At 36.8% G+C, this 23,370-nt stretch overlaps 1 protein-coding gene across 3 annotated transcripts in view; it reads right to left on the bottom strand.

Annotated features, from left to right (window-relative positions):
• Nucleotides 1–13,228, bottom strand: part of EMC2 (ER membrane protein complex subunit 2) — a 52,259-nt gene extending 39,031 nt beyond the window's left edge. For all 3 annotated transcript variants that reach the window (XM_047074111.1, XM_047074112.1, XM_047074114.1), the window contains exons 1-4: nt 13,145–13,228; nt 6,292–6,405; nt 5,743–5,807; nt 2,621–2,706 (exon numbers count right to left, since the gene is read on the bottom strand). In XM_047074111.1, the coding sequence (XP_046930067.1) occupies nt 2,621–2,706; nt 5,743–5,807; nt 6,292–6,405; nt 13,145–13,184 (305 nt within the window). In that variant the 5' untranslated portion in view covers nt 13,185–13,228. The remainder of the gene's footprint in view (nt 1–2,620; nt 2,707–5,742; nt 5,808–6,291; nt 6,406–13,144) is intronic.
• Between the last annotated feature and the right edge of the window lie 10,142 nt (nt 13,229–23,370).

Genomic DNA, 23,370 nt, shown 5'->3' with positions numbered 1-23,370 from the left:
TTGGTAAAATTTCCATACTACTCAAAGTAATCTAAAGATTCTGTGCAATTCCTATAAAAATTCCAATGGCATTTCCCACAGAACTAGAAAAGTCCCAAAATTTGTATGGAACCACAAAAGACCCTGAATATCCAAAGCCATCCTGCACAATAAGAACAAAGCTTAAGACATCATACTTCAAACCATATAAAAAAGGCATAATAATCAAAGCATTATGGTATTGGCATAACAAGAGACACACAGATTAATGGAACACAACAGAGAATCCAGTAACAAACCCAAACATAAATGGTCAATTAATTTACCAAGGAGAAGATAAGAATATACAATGGGAGAAGGATAGTCTCTTCAATAAATGATGCTGGGAAAACTGGACAGTCATATGCAAAAGACATAAAACTGGACTACTATCTTTATACCATATGCAAAAATCAACTCAAAATTGATTAAAGACCTCAACATAAGATATGAAATCGTAAAACTCCTAGAAGAAAACATAGGCATAAGCTCTCTGACAAGAGTCTTGGTGATAATTTTTTAGAAGGAGCAAAGGCTGACAAAAACAAAAATAAAGAAATGGGACAACATCAAACTAAAAAGCTTCTGTAAAACAACAACAAAAAAACATTCAACAAAATGAAAAGACAACTTACAGAATGGGAAAAAATATTTACAAATCATCTGATGTTTGCAAATATCTGATAAGGAGTTAGTATCTAATACATATAAAGACTTTATACAGGGACACCTGGGTGTCCCACTCCTTACTTTGGCTCAGGTCAAGAACTTGCGGTTGTGAGACTGAGCCCCACATAGGGCTCCACGCTGGCCAAGGAAGCTGCTTAAGATTCTCTCTCTCCCTGTCTCTTCTCCCTCTGCCCATCTCCCCTGCTGGCTCTCTCTAAAATAAAAACAAAACAAAAACAAAACAAAACAACAAAACAAACTCACAATCGCAAAAAATAAAAATGCGGCTAAGAAGAGGCAGAGGAATTGAAAAAGACATTTGCCGAGGAAGACATACAAATGGCAAACAGGTATATGAAACGGTGTTCAACATCATTAATCAACAGGGAAACAAAAATCAAAACCACAATGAGCTATCACCTCACACATAATAAAATGACTATTGTCAAGAAGACAAGATATAAGTGTTGACAAGTATGCAAAGGGAACCCTTATGCACCGTGGGTGGGAATGTAAATTAGCAGAGCCGCTATGAAAAACAGTATGAAGGTTCCTTAAAAAATTCAAAATATAACTACCATTTGATCTGGCAATTCCACTTCTGGGTATTTATCCAAAAGAAATAAAATCACTATCTTGAAAAGATATTTATTTCCACACTCATGTTCACTACAGCATTATTTGCAGTAGCCAATACATGGAACCAACCTAAGTATCCAGTGACAGATAAGTGGATATAAAGAAGTCTGATATAATGGAATATTATTCAGCCATAAAAAAGGAAGAAATTCTGCCATTTATGAAGTTGGATGACCTGGGCATATGCTAAGTGTAATAGTCAAAAACAAAGACAAAGACAAATACTGTATAATCTCACTTACAGGTAGAATCAAAAAGAACACAAACTCATAGAATCAGAAAACAGATTGGTGGTTGCCAGAGGTGGGCTGTGGGGGTGGGCATACTAGGTAACAGTGGTCAAAAGGTACAAACGTCCAGTTAAAGTCCCGGGAATATAATGTACAGCATGGTTACCATAGTTAACAATACTGTTGTGTACTTGAAAGCTGTTGCTAAGAGAGTAAATCTTAAAAGTTCTCATAAAAAAAAATATTGTAACAATGTATGATGATGGATGTTAACTAAACTTATTGCGGTAATCATTTCACAATATATATGAATATCAAATCATGATATCATACAACTGAAACCGACAGAATGTCAATTGTATCTCAATTAAAAAAATAATAATACCTTCTATACCTTGAATGCCTGTATGGATACTACACATACGTCATTACTAATTCCCAAAACAACCCTGACAAGTTGGTAATATTCCTGTTTTGCAAAGGAGTAAAGCTAAAAGGCTTAAACAAAAATAAGTTAAATAATGTGTCAGGTAAACAGCTAATAAATCCTAGAAAGAGGATATAAAACTGTCCTTACTCCAGAACGTGATCCCATTTCTCTAGGCCAGAGATGGTAAATGAATTACACTCCTATGTCAAATCCTATTTATTGGGAGTAATTGGCAAAACTTATGCTGAGAAGCACTGACACTATTCTGAAACTCAGTAGCAAAAAATCTTGCACAATTAACAATGTTGCCATGTAGGTAGGCCCTACATCTATACCCATGTTTACCATTTTAAAATGGGATCACACTGGGGCGCCTGGGTGGCGCAGTCGGTTAAGCGTCCGACTTCAGCCAGGTCACGATCTCGCGGTCCATGAGTTCGAGCCCCGCGTCAGGCTCTGGGCCGATGGCTCAGAGCCTGGAGACTGTTTCCGATTCTGTGTCTCCCTCTCTCTCTGCCCCTCCCCCGTTCATGCTCTGTCTCTCTCTGTCCCAAAAATAAATAAAAAATCTTGAAAAAAAAAAATTTAAAAAAATAAACAAAATGGGATCACACTGTTTTTAAGATTCAGTTACCTTTCCATGGCTTCAAATCTCATCCCAGTTAGTCTCTTGACTCTATGACTGCCAGGGAACTGTCTTCTCAACTCCTGAAGACAAAACTGAAAAAATAATTGGTAAAAAAGGCTTAAATAGTAGTAATTACATTACATGTACCAAATGGGCTACAAGGAATGGCCTACAGTCTTCAGTGTATCTTCTTAAATCATTTCATCTGTGTAATCTAATGACATGAAATGAAATTAATTGGTAATAAATAATGGGGTAAAAGAAGAAGTCTGAAATTACAGTGCGAGTAACAATCAGTTCTCAAAATCTTAACTGGGAAAATGAGCAGGTCATGGAGTACACTAATAACTCTTGAGATACTGCCATATTATTCCTCCTTAAAAATGGCTTCTGGGGTGCCTGGTGGCTCAGTCGGTTAAGCATCCAACTTCAGCTCAGGTCATGATCTCACAATTCATGAGTTCGAGCCCTGCTTTGCGCTCTGTGCTGACAGTTCAGAGCCTGAAGCCTGCTTCAGATTCTGTGTCTGCCAATCTCTCTGCCCCTTGCCCTCTTGTTCATTCTCTCTCTCTCTCTCTCTCTGTCTCAGAAATAATAAAAGAACTTTAAAAAAAAATTGCTTCCATAATGTGCCAGACCCAACTTACATGCTTATAACAGCTTCCAGGTTTTTTGCTTCTAACTATTGCCTAAGTATTCTCTTTATAAAAATTAAGCTCTTTGATAGTATTCTCAAGTCCCTAGCAAATAATATTAACACTTTGTTCAATTTTTCCCTGTTGAAATCATGTATTAATCAATCATCTTGTCAGTACACATAACCTGATTTGGGGTCATAAAATGCAGACACCAAGTCTATGGAGCCAATCTCCTTTGGGAAATATATATAATTCATCCATTAATTTAAATAATCAAATACTTACTGAGCACCAACTATGATCTCACCAACATCTGAATGCTAGGAATGTCGATTATAAAAATGATCCATTCTAGTGCCCCAAAGCATAAGTGACCAAAAAAAATACATTTCATTAGTGAAGAAACTATTAATCAGTAATAAAATAAGTTTTAATATGATCTGCAAGTATTGCTTCCAAGTATGTGGCTAAAAACCTGCCACACTAAGAAAAACATTACAATTAGTTAAAAATAAAGATGATGTTCATTTATTTCTATGACACCACACAAAACTCGTATTATTTGGTCAATCAAGCTGTGTAGAAATTCTGAATCATTAAAAAAAATACTAAGTTACAAAAAAAGTTAGCATTTAATTTGACCTCCTGCTTTGGTTATCAATATTATATAATTTGATCTCCTAATTTGTCAAATGGCATTTAGCTACTTAAAAAAAAACCTTAATATCTCCCTTAAGATGTAAGCTGCCACCTCTGTGAATATTACAAAGACTATACCTCATAGGTTCTGAAGGTAATCCAAAAGATTTTATGGAATATTTATTTACCACTAACAGTTCCACTAAAATTAGGTGTAGAGACAATATCACATAATTACCTTGGAAAAAATAATGCTAATTCAGATAGGAGTATGTTCTCCTAGTATTTCAACTTTCAGTTTGCATGTATTTTTTTTTTTTTGGCTTAAATGAGGAGATGATACTTAAGCACTCAGGATTATAAAACAACAGAATAAAAGAGCAGAAACCTCTACTTCTTGATTTATAAAATTAATATAACAGTGTCAGGCACAAATCAAAGTGAAGATTAAATAAAGCCTGCTATAAAGCACTTATAGCACAGTGCCTACCACATGAGTTATTCTTTTATTTTAAAAGCTATACTTAGTATTTTAAGTCATGTTCTATGTATGTTAGGATTTTCTAGTAATTTAAGAAAGAGATACATTTACAGCACTGCAAAAGAGTATTTAATATTCGATTTACAATGGGGTTACATCCCATAACCCATGGTAAGTCGAAAATACTGAATGTCAAGAATGCATTTTTAACACACCCAACCTATTGAACAGAATAGCTTAGGCTAGCTTGCCTTAAATATGCTCAGAACACTTACATTAGTCTACAGATGGACAAAATCATCTAACACAAAGCCTATTTTATAATGAAGTATCAACTACCTCATGTACTTTATTGAATACTGTACTGTAAGTGAAAAACAGAATGGCTGTAAGGGTACAGAATGGCAATAAGTTTATCGATTGTTTACCCTTGTGATCACATGCCTGCTGGAAGGTGCAGCCCATTGCCACTGCCCAGCATCATGGTATCACCGACCACTAGCCCGGGCAAAGATCAAAATTCAAACTTCAAAGCAGTTTCTACTGAATGTATATTGCTTCCACACCATCGTAAAGTCAAAAAATCCTACGTCAGGGAAGCCTGTTGGGCGTCCGACTTCGGCTCAGGTCATGATCTCGCGGTCCGTGAGTTCGAGCCCCGCACTGGGCTCTGGGCTGATAGCTCAGACCCTGGAGCCTGTTTCGGATTCTGTGTCTCCCTCTCTCTCTGACCCTCCCCTGCTCATGCTCTCTCTCTCTCTCAAAAATAAATAAATGTTAAAAAAAAAAAAAAAGTTAAAAAAAAAAAATCCTAAGTCAAATCATCCTAAGTCTGTGACTGTCTGTGCTATGAAAGTCATTCCACAACCCAAAAGAAAAACTTGTTTTAAACCATCCGCTGCTTATTTTTAAATCTATAATATAGCATAATTCAACTCTTAAGTGTATAATCTTCACCAACTAATTTAACTTCTTCAGTACTGTTAAGAAGATTTAAGAACGTTCGCTGTCCCCAAGTACCTAGTCAGTTTTACCTACTCTTAAGAGTAGTAATGAAGGGGTACCTGGGTGGCTCAGTTAGTTGAGCACCTGACTCTGGCTTAGGTTGTGATCTCACAGTTTGTGAGTTCAAGCCCCACATCAGGCTTTTCTGCTGTCAGGGGAGAGCCTGCTTCAGATCCTATCCTCTCCCTCCCCCTCCCCCGCTTACACTCTCTCTCAAAAAAAAATAACTTAAAAAAAAAAAAAAGAGTAGCACTGAAAACTAGCTATAAAAGCATTCAAATACAAGCCATATACTAAGTCTTAGCTACTTATATATACTTCATGAAACAAATTTAAAATGAAATAAAATTAGTTTAAATACCTACCAATGCCAAGTCATCTCGACCATAGTCTAGGGCTGCAATCATTACTTGTTCATATATGATCCAAACTATAGAGAGAGAGAAAAAACTGAATTTAATGTCAAAATCTCCCAGCACAAATTAGAGATTTTTCTTGTTTCTAATATTTTAAAGTCACTTATAACTAAAAATTGATATACCATATTATATCTGGAATTAAGAAAGCATCCTCATATACTTTCAGTAATATAAAATATCTTAGTATCTTATAAAGTAAAAAGATCTCCCGTTGTTTAATACCTGGGCTCTTCTAAAACATTCTTTATGAGGCACATTGTGACCAGATCAGGATGATAGCCCTGTGGGCATTAAAACAAAAAGGCCTATTTGATAGCTCCACTACAACCAGGAATTAGAAATCCTTCTCAAAATGATATATCATTGACTTCCTGAAAACTCTTCTTAAAAAGGGACAAATCAGATTGGACAGCAGGAAAACATAATGAAAAGATGGTTTTTAAAAGAACTAAAAGCCATAAATAGAACATGAACTAAGCATGAATAAGAACTCACTATCATCTCCAAGCTTAGAAGCATATTCATTAATTAATTCCTCTCCAACTTCCACAATTTGCTCACTATTTCGTGAGTTTTCTTCTCTCCATTTTCTCATTTTATCTCGCATCTCTGAAAAAAATAAAGTTGTTATTACATACATATTTGATCAAAGCCAAAAAATTGACAAGGAAGTTGAAATCAACTTTTCAGGAAAATAAGGCCATATTTAAAAATTTTTTTATGTTTATTCATTTTTGAAAGACAGAGAAAAACATAGCACAAGCAGGGGTGGGGCAGAGAGAGATGGGGACACAGAATCTGAAGCAGGCTCCAGGCTCTGAGCTGTCAGCACAGAGCCCAACACGGGGCTCGAACTCACGAACCGCAAGATCAGGAGCCAAAGTCAGACACTCAACCGACTAAGCCACCCAGGCGCCCCGGAAAATAAGGTCATATTAATGTAAGTCTATGGTATGTCAAAGTTCATAAAGCAGAAAATCAATTTAACAAGAGCAATAGACCCCTTATAAGATTAAAAAGACATCACAATTGATGTCACAACTATAAAAGTAACAAATGGCATGAGTCTGCCACAAAGATCCCCATCCCTTGAAGCAACTATGGATCTTAATTTTTTTGAAGTTACAGACAACTTTCAGAATTTGATAAAAGCTAGGGATTATTTTCCCAGAAAAAAAGAAACACATAAAATTATGCATAGAAATCTCAAAAATCCAAGGTGCTCCTGAAGCTCACCTACTCACTCAAGAATGCAAAATTTCATACTCAGAGGATCATATTTGGTATCAGCACTGACAGGATATTCACCACAAAACTTCATTAATAACATTACAACAGTACATATAATGTATAAGGATACACAACCATGCAGGAAAATAAACCACATAAAAAATCAGAATAAAGGAAATCTTTCAGTTACACACATAATAATAAATGGAAAGAAGAAAGTAAGGTAAAAAGCACCTGCAAACAAAAGTGTTACAAGAACAATTTTGCATATTATAAAATAAGAGTGAACTGAAAAGTTTTTAAAAGCAGCATTTGATAATAGCAGAAATAACTGAGAAGAAGAAACAGTACCTAATCCAGTAAACAAAAGATCACTTTTTCATATAGTTAAGATAGAAAAAACTCTCCAATTCACAAATCATATATATGCTTTCTTACTTCTACCTCTGAAAATCTAACACACTTACTCACCTATAGACAGATGCAGAATAGATTTAAACAGTTACATTGTTGCTGAACACATAAGTTAAATAAACAATGACAGGCCCCTAAAGAATAAGTATAAAAGAAGCACAAGGGATTTTCTCTACTTTTGTAAGCATTATCTGAATCCCTCTAAAGCTCAAAGTCTAAAAATGAAAATAAAAATTGTAAGATGAAAACAGATCTTAAATGGTCTTAGCAAATCAAGTTAACACAGTTAATTCCTTCTACTGACAACTAGAAATCAGCTGGACTCTCATTCTCCACAGGGTCTGAACTAAATCTGACAAGGTTGAAGAGGAAATGAACAAACAAAAAAGCAGGTCATTCATACTCCACAGGTTAAGGGCTCAGTCCCACAAAACTGCCCCCACTTTAGACATCAATCACAAGTCAGGGCCACCAGTACTGCTGACCAACGCGCTATAAAGTCTGGGGTTCTCACAACCTCCTCTGCAGGTTTGCTAGAATGCATCACAGAATTTAGATAAGAACTCACTATTACGGTTTTATTATAAAGCATATAATTCAGGAACAGTCAAATGGAAGAGATACATAGGGCAAAGTGAGGGGGGAGAGGGGAGCAAAGGAACTTCCATGCTTTTTCTAAGCTAATCACCATCCCAGCACCTTGATGTGCTTACCAACCTGGACGATCTCCAAACCCTGTAGTTTAGGGGGGTTTATAGAGGTTTCATTCCATGGGCATAAGTGTTCTCCAGATCCTCTCCCCTCCCAGAAACTCAGGGAATGAGACTAAAGTTCCAATCAGGGATCATGGTCTTTTGGGTGACCAGCCTTCAATCTGAAGCTATCCAGCATAATGGGATGACCCACAGATCATCCCATTAGCATACAAAAAGATACTCATTCTAGAAACTCCAAAGGTCTTAGAGGCTCTAGTGTCAGAAACTCAGGAATAAGACTAAATACAACAAAAGATATTCCTATCAACCCTACCATTCAGGAGATTTCAAGGGTTTAGGAGCTCTGTGACAGGAACTGGGGACAAAGACCAAATATATATCCCTTATTATATCACAACATAACATGTTATCTTTAGATCCACAGCATGGGTTCTCAGAACTCATTCAAACACTATCCCCCTATGCCATGGTTCACTTACATAGTCTTAAACCCATTTTCACTTTCAACCTGGCAGATTATTTTAAAAGAGTAAATGCCTTGGGGCGCCTGGGTGGCGCAGTCGGTTAAGCGTCCGACTTCAGCCAGGTCACGATCTCGCGGTCCGTGAGTTCGAGCCCCGCGTCGGGCTCTGGGCTGATGGCTCAGAGCCTGGAGCCTGTTTCCGATTCTGTGTCTCCCTCTCTCTCTGCCCCTCCCCCGTTCATGCTCTGTCTCTCTCTGTCCCAAAAATAAATAAACGTTGAAAAAAAAAATTAAAAAAAAAAAAAAAAGAGTAAATGCCTTGAGAATATAAATTACTTAGTGTTTTATAGATATGTTCCATTACACTGCACCCCTTGCCCATATGCTGACACCCAAATTAGGCTAGCACTCAAAGGGCCAAACTATCTTTCTAGGTCTTACCTTGAAAAAATTACCTTCACAAAACATATATATATATATATATATATATATATATATATCCATAAATACAGATCTTTAGCCTAGAAGTGAAATCTCAGGGTATGTTCCATGAGATCTGGGACCCTGCCTGTCTTATTTAGCACTGTATCCTTAAGAATTGGAACAGTGCTTGGTGCAAAGTACTCAGACATGTATTTAATTAACACGTCATTTAGTATATAAACTAATAGTTAAAGCTAGGTATGGATAAGATCACCCAAAGAAGGCATTTAACTTTTCAATTTTAGACTCTTTGAAGCCGATGAGACCTTTGAACTTTCTCTTCCCAGAAATATGTACACATTTACATACACTAAATTTTACATATAATTCCAGGAAATTCAAAGGCCACATAAAACACCCCTCCATCAGTCAGGAGTATACTGATCTCAGGTTCAATAACCATTGATAAGATTGAGTGCTAAAAAAAGAACCACTAAGAACACCAAAAATCAAGGACCAAATAGCTGTAGAAAACTCACAAAAAAAGGTCTGAAAAGAGGAGACCCTTTATGTTATTATGAAACCAAGGAAAGAATGTTTCATGGAAGGAGTGATCCACAACAACAAATACAGTATAGATGTAAAAACAAAACAAACAAACCAACAAACAAAAACCCACATTCATTAGACCTGGCATTAGGTCACCCTAGAAATCCTATTGGAGTGATAGAGAATGGAAAACAAATTACGTTTGTTGAAGGTCTTAATAAAAAGAGAGGAAGTAGAGACAGTAAGCATAAAAAACTAAAATCCTTTCAAACATTTTATAAATATGTCTTCAACAAATACTCATTTAGTGCCTATTACAGGCCAAGCATTGTGCTAGACATCCTATCCATATCCTGGCCAACTATCCTACTTTCAAAAAATTTGACTATACCCTTCTTAGAACTCTTTTTCTTTTACAGAGTTCTTTTAAAGAGTTCTTTTTCTTTTAAAGAGTTTTTCTTCTAAAAAATTTTTTTTATTATTTATTTTGAGAGAGAGAGAGAGAGAGAGAGAAAGCACACACGCGAGTGGGGGTAGGAGCAGAGAGAGAGAGAATTCCAAGCAGGCTCTGTGCACTGTCAGCACAAAGCCTGATGTGGGGCTCGAACCCATGAACTATGAGATCATGATATGAGCTGAAATCAAGGGTCGGATGCTTAACCAACTGAACCACTCAGAAACCCCACAACTCTCTTTTCTACCTCTAAACTCATAACTCCTCTGTATAATAAACATCATTAATTTTCAACTGGCCAAATGAGTAAACTATATATTCTTTTTTTTAGATCCCAATTGAAGAGTATTAGACTCACTATACGGATCTTTTATACATGATAAATTTTCCTATCACAAGAATTATAGTACTTTCTGAATAAGTCATTTCCATAGCTTTAATTCATGATGCTATTCAATGGAGTTTGCTTCTGGAAAGGTCTGAAACCTTCATTTTACAAACAAGCAAATATATCCTATTAGTATAGTGAGCTGCCTAAGTCTATCTTAGATACAAAAGGAATGATTCCAACACTAGAAAAATGATTTACAGTCTTTTTGTGAAAATGTGTTAATGTTTATTATTAATGTCATTAACAATTCATTTAGTCAACAAATAATTACTGAGTTCCTCCAAAATGTCTAGCATAAGAACAAGATATGCCTGGTCCCTCCCTTCATTCTAGGAAAGAAAATTCTAAAACTTAACAAACTGAATAAGTACTTCAGTAGTATGAGAACATGGAGTCAAAGGACCAGGGTATATTTTGTTGACTTTGCTATTTTTTTTCTTTTTAAAAATTTTAGTGGAGGAGTGGGGTAGGGTGGTCAAGGAAAGCTTTCTGAAGTATGTGACCTATAAAGGGAATTCTGAGAAATGGTAATGTATAATGGTAGCAAGTGTAGGGCAAGAAGGGAGAAACACTCCTGGTGGAAGAAATAACATCTGTCTAGCCCTAAGACAAGAGGAGCATAAGACGTTTAGGGAATTCAACAAAAGTCAGCATAGTCAGCTCATAGAGTAAGGGGGTAAATAGTTTTAAGATACAGCTGGAGACACAGACAGGAGCTAAACCATCTTTTTTATAAAGCACTTAATAGTTTAAAAGCACTTTAATGTTTTCTTTTTTTGTTGTTTAAACCTGTGAAGTAGTTAATATTTATTATTCTAAATCTAATTACATTACTTCTCATCAGAATGCCTACAGGGTAAGGTCCAAGTTACCCAGTTAAATCACCTTGTCTGCTGGTAGGTATGACAGTTACACACCTACTTGTTCCTACCATCTAATAAACCTATACTGAACATACCTTCAAAGTAGCACTTTCTAAAAAGTATGAAATATTTGAAAAAAAAATTTAAAAAAAGAAAAAAAAGTACGAAATATTTGAAACATTTTTAAAGTAGCATTAAAAATAACAGCCACATGTGGATCCTGAGAAGCTTAACAGAAACCCATGGGGGAGGGGAAGGAAAAAAAAAAAAAAAAAAAGAGGTTAGAGTGGAAGAGAGCCAAAGCATAAGAGATTCTTAAAAACTGAGAACAAACTGAGGGTTGATGGGGGGTGGGAGGGAGGGGAGGGTGGGTGATGGTATTGAGGAGGGCACCTTTTGGGATGAGCACTGGGTGTTGTATGGAAACCAATTTGACAATAAACTTCATATTGTCAAAATAATAAAAATAAATAAATAAATAAATAAAATAAAAATAAACAAATAAAATAAAAATAACAGCCACATATCTACCACCTGGCTAGTAAATATCCTGACACAAGCCTTTTAAAACTATGTATTTACAGGTTTGTCTTCTCCATTAGACTGTCTTCTCCATTAGAACTCCATTAGACTTCTCCATTAGACTCCGTGAAGGTAGGTACTGTGTGTTATTTAATATATCCAAGATTTAGCACTAAGCAGTTAATACTTTTGTTTAATACAAGTAATTCTCCAAATACAGGTAGAAATACTGAGGTTCACAGTGCACTAGAGACCACAAAACCAATAATAAATTATTGAATTCATTTCAAGTATAATGGGATTTTACTTTTTCCCATACAGGTTTGCAATTCTGTAATACTGGATAGATATATTCACCATTAAATGGTCAATATAACTTTCAGTCCACATGTTATTAGGTCATTGTTTAAACATCTGAAGAAGGCATTCACTAAACCAATAAGCTACTGAAGTCTGTTAAATGCTGGGAATATAAATTTCAATTACACAAGTTTCATGCCTTAGAGAAACTCTTAGCTGTCCTCTTAGCCATGCTTCCCACTGAAGTTTTTAAGAGAAAAATCTCTCTTACAGAATTGGTTCAAAGTCTGGCTGCTTCCAAATTTAAAGAACACACTCCACCTTAAAGTAGGATGGATAAAGAAACCTACCACACTTGAGCGTATGCCCAACATAACCAGTTCTTTACCCCTTCCTAGGAAGTAAGAAGAAGAAAATTGTGTTATGTGCATAAATGTGTTTTCAGAGAGAATGGGGCTGCGAATAATTAAGAGAAATCAGAGATCCAGTTATGCAGAGAGAACAAAATGTAAAGTGGCATGTAGAAGAATCAGATTTGTTCATGACTCTTCCATAGACCTTCACAGAGTTGTAACCCTTACACAGCACTGAATACAGGGCCTACAGGCCCTATATTTCTTGGCTGCAGGGAAGCTTCAGCAAGCAACTACCCCGCTTCCTCTTCGCCGCCCAGCAGCCACTATAAAATGTGTGACAGCCCCAGGTCCCTCCCGCTTTATAATGGAAGCTGCCCTGGGCCACTGTACTGGAACGGAGGTATGTGGATCACTGAGTCTATCGGAGCACAAGCGGGGGACCGGGGTGGGGGGGGGGGGTGTGTGCCGCGAGGGAACACCGTGGATTCTAGTCTGTGACCGGGCCACGGAAGGAGCCGGCCTCAACCTTCTTCTCAACTTGGCCCGTCCAGACAGAGCTCAAGTGCAGAAGACAGACCGGAAAACCCAGGCCTCCACCGGCAGCAGGTACTGCCGAACCGCTTCCCAGGACTTTTGGTCTTTCCGCACCCGCCCTGCTCCCAGTTACCTTCCCAAGTGACATCGTAAAGCTCTGAGACCTTCGCCATCTTCTCAGAACCTGGAGGCAGGGGGTCAGAGGGAGGGGAAACACCGTCACGTGACCTACGACCGGGCGGTAGCGACTTACGACACCATTTCTCATTGGTCGAGAGAGCGGAGGGGGCCGGATCCTCCGCGCACGTGCACGCGGCTCGGTGGAGGGGCTGTTGGAGAAGGGGGCGGAGCGAGCTGGGGGGTGAGCGGCACTATGGGACTCGGAGGACAGAGCGGCTAACCGCCGGAGGCGGGAGTCGGCGTGGGATGAGGTGACTATTTCACCGGGGAGTTTTAGTAAATGCTATGAGTTTTTAATGTGCGCCACACCCGGTTTTTCTTTTTCTTGTTTTTACATGGGTGTATTCATTCTTTTCCCACTCCCCGGTCAGTATCTTGTTCTCTTCAGGTACTGCTGCAATGTAATTTTCTGCTCCAATCCTTTATTTGTCCGCAATCTTCCTACTTCCTAAATGAGATTTGCTTTCCATATCCTTTTGAATTTCGACTAAACTGATACACTCCAAAATTTTTTATTAATCTCTTTGAGGGACTAAGCGGGATTCTGCCTTTGCACATAACGTTTGTGTGGCCGAGGACTTCTTAACGTTCACGTGAATGTCTTCGTGCCAACCTGGATCACTGTCTGCCACTCTAGATTTGAAATCTCGTAAGATCAGCCAATTTGTAAGCCCTTATAATTAAATGAATGAAAGAAATACTGAATAAATGTACGAATGAAACCATCAGAGCCCCTGCACGTCGCTCCTCTGTAATCTCAAATGGGGGGGAGGGGGAAGGAAGCCCTCTTTCCCCACCCTTTCCCACCAAGCTAATTGCTTTCAGAAACTTTTAGACGTAGTTTACTAGAGCTAAGAAGAAATGTCCGGAGGAGAAGCAATAATAATAATAATAATAATAATAATAATAATAAATTCAAACGCATATATTTAGTGTTTAAAAATAATGGAACAAAATCGTAAAGAGAGAATATGTAAAGTGAGGAAAGAAGCCTAAAAATCCCTGTAGTTAAGGGTCAGTGAAGAACAGGCAATCAAGATAGACAAAGGAGAAAAGAGAGTCCTATCCCACAACCAAGGGAGTACAATTTTAAAAGAAAACACACACACACACACACACACAACTATCAATGGCACCCGCCACAGACAAGTTATGTAAGGGCAGAAAAGACTTGAACTTATACAGTTGGAGTAGATTCTGAATGAGCTTCATTTTCTGTAAACAGAACTTTTTAGAAGTTCTTCACTAAAAAAAGTAAAAACACTCCACTCAGAAATTCACATATTTGGGCCGCCTGGGTGGCTCAGTCACTTAAGCATCAGACTCTTGATTTCAGCTCAGGTCATGATCTCACCATTGGTGGGTTCGAGCCCACTGTAGGACTCTGTGCTAACAGCTCAGAGCCTGGAGCCTGCATAGGATTCTGTGTCTCGCTCTCTCTGCCCCTCCCCCGCTTGCACTGTGTGTGTGTGGGGGGGGTCTTTCTCAAAAATAAATAAACACTTAAAAAATTTTATTAAAAAATAAAAGAAATTCACATATTCTAATTCTTCAATAAAACAACTTGGTGTGATGGAAACAAGGACTCAATCACACAGATTTGAGTCCAGGCTCTATTTAGTAGCTGCGTGACTTTCAGCATGTTTATCTCTAAGCACCAGAGATGCTCATTTATAAAAGGAGTTAATTATATCTATATAAAAAGAAAATATCTACTTTGAGTTGTTATCAAGATTAAAGGATACTGCATGACACTCCCATGGAGGTACCAGTCCTTTGGCTATAAATATAAATATGCTGATGACTCCAGAAATTCTCCCCTGAAACCTAGTTTGGCTTTTTTGACATACTCACTTAGATAGCTAATATGCATCTCTAAGTTAGCATATCCCAAACAGAATTTTGGATTCCTGCCACCATGCCCCCCCCAAGTTGCCCTTCCCCACTGCAGTTGATGACACTGTCCACCGAAGTTGCACAAACTAAGATTTTAGGAAGTATTGTTGATTCTCCATCCCCTACATGCAGTCTATCAGCAAATTCTGTATTGTACTTCTAAAATTTTTCCCAAAGTCTATTTGCATCTCCACTGCTACTACTTCAGTCTAAGCCACAACCATCTCTCACCTGAATGCTTATGGCTCTCAAATGACTCCCCCAGACAATAAACCCATATACTGTAAACACTTTACCACAGTTTACAGGGCTTTACTCTCTCTGGCTCTCTCCTACCATTGTTTCTTCACTAGACCCAAGCCGTTCTCCCTACTCCCTATTCCTCAAACATGCCAGACTCCTATCTGCCTTTAGTCTGGCATTTGCCCATTACCCCTTTTCCTGGAATGTTCATCTCCATATCTTCAAGTGGCTGTCTTCTTTTTGTCATTCATATCTCAGTTGTATTGAAAACTATCTACTTATGAAGAGGCCTTTCTTGACTCTCCAATAACAAGTGTCTCCTAGTTAATGCCTTTTGCATCATTATGACACTTATCACTTTTTCTGTTTACTTATTTTCTGTATTTTTCATTATTATCTAAGTTCCTTGAGAGTATAGACTTTGTCATCTTAGCCTTGTCAATTGAACATAGGAAAACACCTGGCATATGGTAAATGTTGAATGAGTGAGTTGGATACTCAAAAACATAACAGCTTGTATAAGTGATTGTTAGGATAATATTTCATAGTAGTGAACATATGAATTCTACTCCTTGGTTATGGATGGGAGGTTCTCTCTTTATATTATCTATATTTTCCTAAAAATTATAAACATAGTGAGTTTGGGACCATACCTATCTGTCTAACATCTCCCAGCCACTTAACACAGTATTTGGTATATGTATTTGTGACATACATCTACAATTTACTATTTGTACTAAATTGTTTATGCCCAACATTTTGTTGGATTTCTTGAGGGAAATCCTCAAGAAATTGGAAGCCCAAGGAGGTATCGTTTAAATACTTACAATGGATATTAACAACTACAACTAATTAAGGGAGTAAATATTCTCTAGTCATTTCAACTAAATGCCCTTGTAACTGGCTGTTACTGTCTCTCAGGCAATAAACCTTATGACATTGTGTTAAAGGAGGTCATTTTCAGAATTTTTTAGCTGGAAATGTGAATGATTTCATTTTAGATTTAAAAGGTATTTATGAATTGTTAAAACTACATTTTTCAAACTTTTTCGCCTGCAACCTATATTAAGAAAATACATTTTACATCACACAGTATGCATACATTATGTATAAAACCAAAACAAAATTTACAACCTAGCCCTACAATGTGTCTTGTCCTCTATAGTTTCTATTCAAATTGAGTCAATTTTATTTTGTTTTCTAAAAACACTAGGTGCAACCCACTAATGGGGTAATGCCAGTACTTTGAAAAACAATTGGACGTTGTATATGTTTCCTAATCTGAGGCCCTGAAGTGATGATTTGCTCAAGTTCTTGCCACTAGTGGGTAACAGAGATGGCAAATACATATGAAGGAGATCAGCTGTTTAGATCCTAGATAAAAGATGATATATTTATAGGAAAAAATATATTTAAGGGAAATTTTTTTTACCAATAGTACTTCCTGAAGCGGGAAAATGACGGTGTTTATATATCGTAACATTTTAGATATCTAATAAAACTTGCCCTCCTCAGCACACTCAGGAAAAAACTGGTATGTCAGTAACAAAACTTTTTATTCTTCTCTAACATTTTATAATGTAATTGTAAATGTAAATTAAAAAGAAATATCTTCTATAGATAAAACCATAACCCTGAGAATATAAACATCAAGTGTACTTTCTATAAATTTACTTTTATAAAATATTTTCAAAATGTTATCTCTCACTCTCTCACTTCTTTGGAAAAGAAGCTTTGATTCATGTATGTTAAAAATACTTAATTCAGTTTTTTGACTGAACACTCCCCAGCATTGGTGACAAATACCAAGGAAATATCCAAGCAGTCAAATATTGGATTATACCATGTTAGACACCATGGGAAATGCTATCTCATTTAATGATCTCAGTTAAACAATGAAAAAAGCACATGAATATGGTTTATGATATGCCTTTTTTATTTTGACACTATTGTATGATTTTCATTTTTTTTATAGGCTCATGTTTGAATAGTTAGAATGATACTACATCAGAATGAACTAGATTCAGAAAGGAATAACTTTGAGTAAGACTTTATTTTCTTTGAGATGGGACAAGCTTTATTTATTAAGCCTGATTGGCCCACAAAGCACTTTGGAGTGCTTCTCTTTTATGATCAAAGTTTACTTAATTCAGTTACTATCTCAGACATTATGAAAGACTAAAGCAACTTCTTAAGAGTAATAAACCTTATGACATTTATAAAATGGACATCATTTAACAGGACAGAGCATAATACCATTTTAATTGATTTTGCAATATCCAACATCATCATCAAATCATGTACTTAGAATCTACTATCTGTTTTGTTCTGTCTTAATCATAGTGAATTAAAATATTCCACATTATGTAGCACAGTTTATAACTTCTGTTTACTATGACAATTATCCATGAAAGTAAATTTGTATCACTATAACTTTCATATAAAATTTACTATAGCTTTTAAATTGTGTTATTGTTTCTAATTAGTGAATCATAACCACAAATCCCTTTGTATTTAAGGGAAAATATTACTTATTTCATCTTCATTCCGTGTCACTAGATTTTGACTGTGATACATTCACATTTGGAAGGAAGTTTTCCTTAGAGTTTTATTTACCAAAAGCCAGGTTAACATGGAGTTGTTTTAGGAACTTTCTGAACATTGTTTTTATTACATTTTTTACAGATTTTGTAATTTTATATGGCCTGTCCAAACAAGATAGCCTATACCCCCTTTGCTGGCACAGTTGTAGCATTTAGGCACTTCTAGTTTTTCCATCTTTGCCATTATTTGCAGTATATATGTTTTAAAATGTGCCAGCAGTTCATTTCACATCCCAATTATATTATTTTAGAAAATAAAGGAGAGTCTCTGGGAAACATTTCCAGTGAGATCACTTTGGTCCTTTCATAGTAGAATTCACAAACTGATAATTACCGCTCTGTGCCATAGTTGTAACAGGGAAGAGGAAAGTACATCCAGAAAGAGTACACCCAGAATTTCTCCCACGTAAGCAATAAATTAGAGCTGTTTCTTTTTGAGATTTATAACCATACTTAAGAATCCACTTTTTCAAATGATACTTAGTTAATTTCCCCAAAGTGCATATTCTGTTCTGATACACACATATATCTGTGCGTATGAAACAGTCCTTGTGCAGAAAGGCATTTTTGTAAACATCCCTTTTGGGTACCAAACATCCAGGAGTCTTTACAAACTATTACAGTGACCTGATGGTCTCTAGAGCCCATCTAGACTTCATTTTCTACAATAGAACTATAACTAAATTCTTTACTTGAAGAAATATTAAAAAAAGTATTTATTCACAATGAATAAACTGCATTATGGGTAAATTCACATAAAAATATACTGAGTGTTAACTTACATATTTTTGTCTAAGTACATGTTACTCTGTTACAGACACAATTTTTGTTTTTCTACAGTCTCTCTTCTGTGATTTGTTAGCATCATTCTAGCCACAAGTGGCTTAAGTTGTTCATTCAAACCTAAAGCTCTGATGTATCAGCCTTGCCATCAGGGCACAAGTTCATTTCCTCTACTGGTCATCTTTGTCTCTCTATGGTCATGCTGACCATTTTTGGCTAGAATTGACTGAAATGCCAGCAGCAACAGTGGGCACTAAGTGTCCATCTTATCTTACGGATCATAAATTGTATGCTTTTTTGCACGTACAGGGGCTTACTTGGGCAACTCCATGGATTTATTTGGGAAAAAGTCTGGTTTCTTGGCAGAATTTCACTAAGAAAACTGCCCATCCCCCAAATCCATTCTACCAACCTCATCCATTTCTATCTCATACCTGCAGAAACAGCACAATGTCAAATGTTTTTTTAAACTTATGTAACATAATTTTTAAATTCTACTTAAAATTATTTTTTCTTAGTTGAAGTATAATTAGCATACTGTTGTATTGGTTTCAGGTATACAGTCCAATGGCTCAACAATTCTATACATGACTCAGTGCTCATCATGAGAAGTGTACTCTTCATCTCTCTTATCTACTTCACCCATCCTCCTAACTACCTCCTCTCTGGCAGTCACCCATTCATCCTCTGTATTTAAGAGTCTGCTTTTTTGTTTCCTTTTTTCTTTGCTTGTTTGTCTCTTAGATTGCACATACGAGTGAAATCATATAGTATTTGTCTTTCTCTGTCTTATTTCACTTAGCATTATATTCTCTAAGTCCATTTAGTTGTTGCAAATGGCAAGATGTCATTCTTTTTTATGGCTAAGTAATGAAGAATTATTACTTGTGTATTAATTGTGCATTTTCTTTATCCACTCATCCATAGATGGATGTAACTTGGGTTACTTCCATATTTTGGCTATTGTAAATAATACTGCAATGAACATAAGGATGCATATATGTTTTTGAATTGTTTTTGTTTTCTTTGGGTAAATACCCAGCAGTGGAATTAACTGGATCATATGGTAATTGTATTTTTAATATTTGGGGGAAACCACCATACTATTTTCCACAGTGGCTGCACCAACTTACATTCCCACCAGCAGTGCACAGGGGTTCCTTTTCTTCACATCCTTGTCAACACTTGTTATTTCTTGTCTTTTTGAGCTTAATTATTCTGACAGGTGTAAGGTGATATCTCATTGTGGTTCTTTATCTTAGAACTGTGAGGTAGGGAACAATGTAAGTGTGCTTTAAAGCTGCAATTCAGTTCAAATTGCTGCCATCCCACTGGAGATTTTTTGAGCAATAGAATATTTTAACTTCCTTCTGCCATTATACTTCCAATACAGATTCTTTTTCATCTTTTAATAATGGGTTTGAGCATTTCTGTGGGTGGGGTGGGAGCTGCAGCTGTCAAAGGCGGGTGTTTTCAATTGATGCAGTTTCTAGCAATAGCAAGAGTATAGAATATTAAACATAACCTCTATCTAATCTTGAGAAAACATCAGACAAACCCAGACTGAGAGCCATTCTACAAGAATAACTCAGTAGTAGTCATTAGAGAGCAACAGTGACATATACTGTTCTTCTAAGCTTTTAGACAAATGCTTAGTCTTAGACATCCATTGACAGATTTTAATGTCCTATATGTGGTGGAATTAAGTGTACAGTCTTAAAAGTTGTGAAAGTCCCCAAAGTAGTTTGTATTAATTCCAAATTGTACATACCATGTCATAGAAGGTATGCAGTTTCATTACATTCCAAAGTAACAGCTATGGATTATTTGCCAACACATATGTACGTTACTCTCTAACCCCAGGTTGCCTATTCTAGCTATGTGATTAAGCAATTTGAGCCAGTTATTTTAACTTCATTGAACCCTACTTTCCTCATATGTCAAATGAGCATATTAATACTTGCTGATTATAACAAGGATTACAAGTAATAAACACAGAATTTCTCACACAGAGTTTGGCATGTGGTATAATACTCTACAATTATATACCAATTATTAAGTACTTACTGTGTACGAGGCCCTTTACAAGTTGCTCTTTGTTGATTATTTCATTTAGTTTTTACAACAACCCCACTTTGCAGATAAGGGAATAGTTTGGAAAGGTTAAATAACTCGCCCAAATAAATTATGATATGCCCCTTCCCAGAGTTGGATCTTAGTAAAAAGTAGCTTTGTCATTTTGGTACTCTGGGAAGGGAAAGCTTGGGTGGGGAAAGTTTTCAGACGATGCCTATTTGATGCCCATGAAAGAAAAGAGAGTAGGAAGTTGGATTGGACAGAAGGAGGCTCATGCCATGATTTAGATCTGACAAAGTATTAGCCAATTCAATAAAAAAGCTCCTGAGCAAAGATTACCCATTAGAGGAAACCTACACTGGGCAGAAATGACCAGGCCCCAGAACTACCACATGTTCATTTGTTGGCTAGGGGCTGCCTGCTCAGAGGCTGAGATAAATTTTGAAGGCTTTAATAACTAGAGGCTGTCAGCTTCCTTGAACTCCCTTGCAGTTGAATAGCAAGTTCTTAATTGAAGCGAGATTCTTGACGGTGCCCCTCCCTAGCTGCCACAGGAGCTATTATTAATATTATTCCATTCTGGGTGTAATCTTCCATTTTTTGTTCAGAAGTAAGTCTCTTGAAAAACTAGCTAGACCCAGAAGCTGTTTAACATAGCTAGTAGGCATGGGAATTTCATTTCAACTCCACAGAATGTCTTCTCCCCGCATATGATTACTAGGTCAGCAATAGTTGTTTTGTATTGAAGAAAAAACATGGTAGATTATATATAGCCCACAGAGACATGAAAATTTGCTTGTTTTTTTATGAGACACTAATCAGGAATTATTCATTCTTTTCTTGGTATTGGAATTCATGCCACTGCCATTGATAAATTACCTAGAATTTCATATTTCTTTCTTTTTTCAGTAGGATTCCAAATATATACAAGTAATTTAGAATTTTTAAACATCTTTCCAAGAATAACAGTATAATTGAAAAATGGCAGCAGTTTTAAAATTCTAGAACTCAAGATCTCCATAAAGTACTGGAAAATTCCAAAGATACTGTACTCACAATGCCCCTTGATAATTCATTGAGTAGCTGCCATACTACCATTGATGATTGCTTGTTAATAAACTTAAGTAAGGCCAAATTTTATTAATACTTTACCACCAAAAAACAAAATTAATTACAGGTCTGAAATATGAATGGTGCATAAATCCAAAGGCCCTCACTGTCAACCTGTACTTCTCCCTTCTGAATGCCAAGATGGTCCTAGTTAGCATTTGCTGCACTGCACAGATGCCCTTCTAAAAAGGGTATTACACGTGCTTCATATCCTGGCCTGCCAGAATGAATGATATAATGAAATCGGTGCCTAATGGGAGAAGGCAGAGTGCTTCCCAGAATCAAATGAATAAGCAAAGTTATTGAAGGACCGTACCTTTTAAAGAAAGAATTAAAGCAACAAAAGAGTAGTGGTGAACAAAAACTTTAGTGGTTATTTTCAGGGAACAGTTACACGGGACACAGAAACTATGAATCTCAATGCACAAATTCAGGTGTGTAAGAACAAAATTTACATTTTTATAAAACTCAATTTCTATTTGAGTATCTTCTTGGAAGAAGACAAAAATTTAATCTCAGTTTGGAATTTGCCCCTGCATTGCTGCCTTCTCCTTTTTCAAGGCTACTCTAACTTAATGTGAAAGTGATATTTAGAATATTGAACAAACCATGGGGCAAGGTCACTGTGATAGGAGCCTTCAAGATGGTCCCCAATGATTTTCACCTCCTCGTTAGCACCCTATGTATGGCCCCTCCCACACTGAATATGGGTGACCTGTGTTATCAGTATTTCAGAAATGATGAAGTATAACTTTTGAAGCTGTAATAAAAGACATTGTAGCTTCTGCCTTGCTCTCTCTTAGATCACTCATTCTGGGGAAGAAAGCTCCCATGTCATGAAGACAATCATGCAGCTTTACAGAGAGATCCACATAGTGAGGAGCTGAGGTGTCCTGCAACTTGCAAGCCATGTGAGTGACACATCTTAGAACTGGTCCTCTATTCTCAGTCAAGACTTCAGACTCAGCTGACATAGTGAGTGCAAACTGATGATATATATTTAGCCAGAACAGCTCAGCTAAGTTTTTCCCAAATTCCTGACCCAGAGAAATTATGTGGGATTACAAATGTTTATTGTTGTTTTAAGCTGCCAGGTTGTGGAATGAAGTGTATACAACAATAGATAACTAATACACCAAACAATCACAAGGGATATAGATACTGGCTTTAGTGCTTATGAAGCATCCTGGAGCCTCCTCTGCTACTTGAGGCATTATCCTTTAGTTTGGGGAGGGTAGGTGATTCTGGGTAAATGTCTATTTATCAGTGAATGCAAAGTACTTTGATAATTTATCAACCAGTACAGCCATACCAGTTCTATACCAGTCATGTTTATGTGGTCTCAAGGCATTGGGAAGCCCACCTAAGTCCAGTTAGCAGTACAGTCCTTGTTTCTCTCCACAAGTGCCTCCAGGTCCTGTGGCTCTCCTAACTACTTCTGGGTAAAGTGGGCATTTGAGGTTCCCTC

Source organism: Lynx rufus, unplaced genomic scaffold, assembly GCF_022079265.1.
Source record: "Lynx rufus isolate CCGP_SWC_20201006 ecotype Redwood Valley unplaced genomic scaffold, mLynRuf1.p SCAF_12, whole genome shotgun sequence".
In the NCBI taxonomy this organism is placed as follows: Eukaryota; Metazoa; Chordata; class Mammalia; order Carnivora; family Felidae; genus Lynx; species Lynx rufus.
This window is presented reverse-complemented; position numbering and strand designations above follow the sequence as displayed.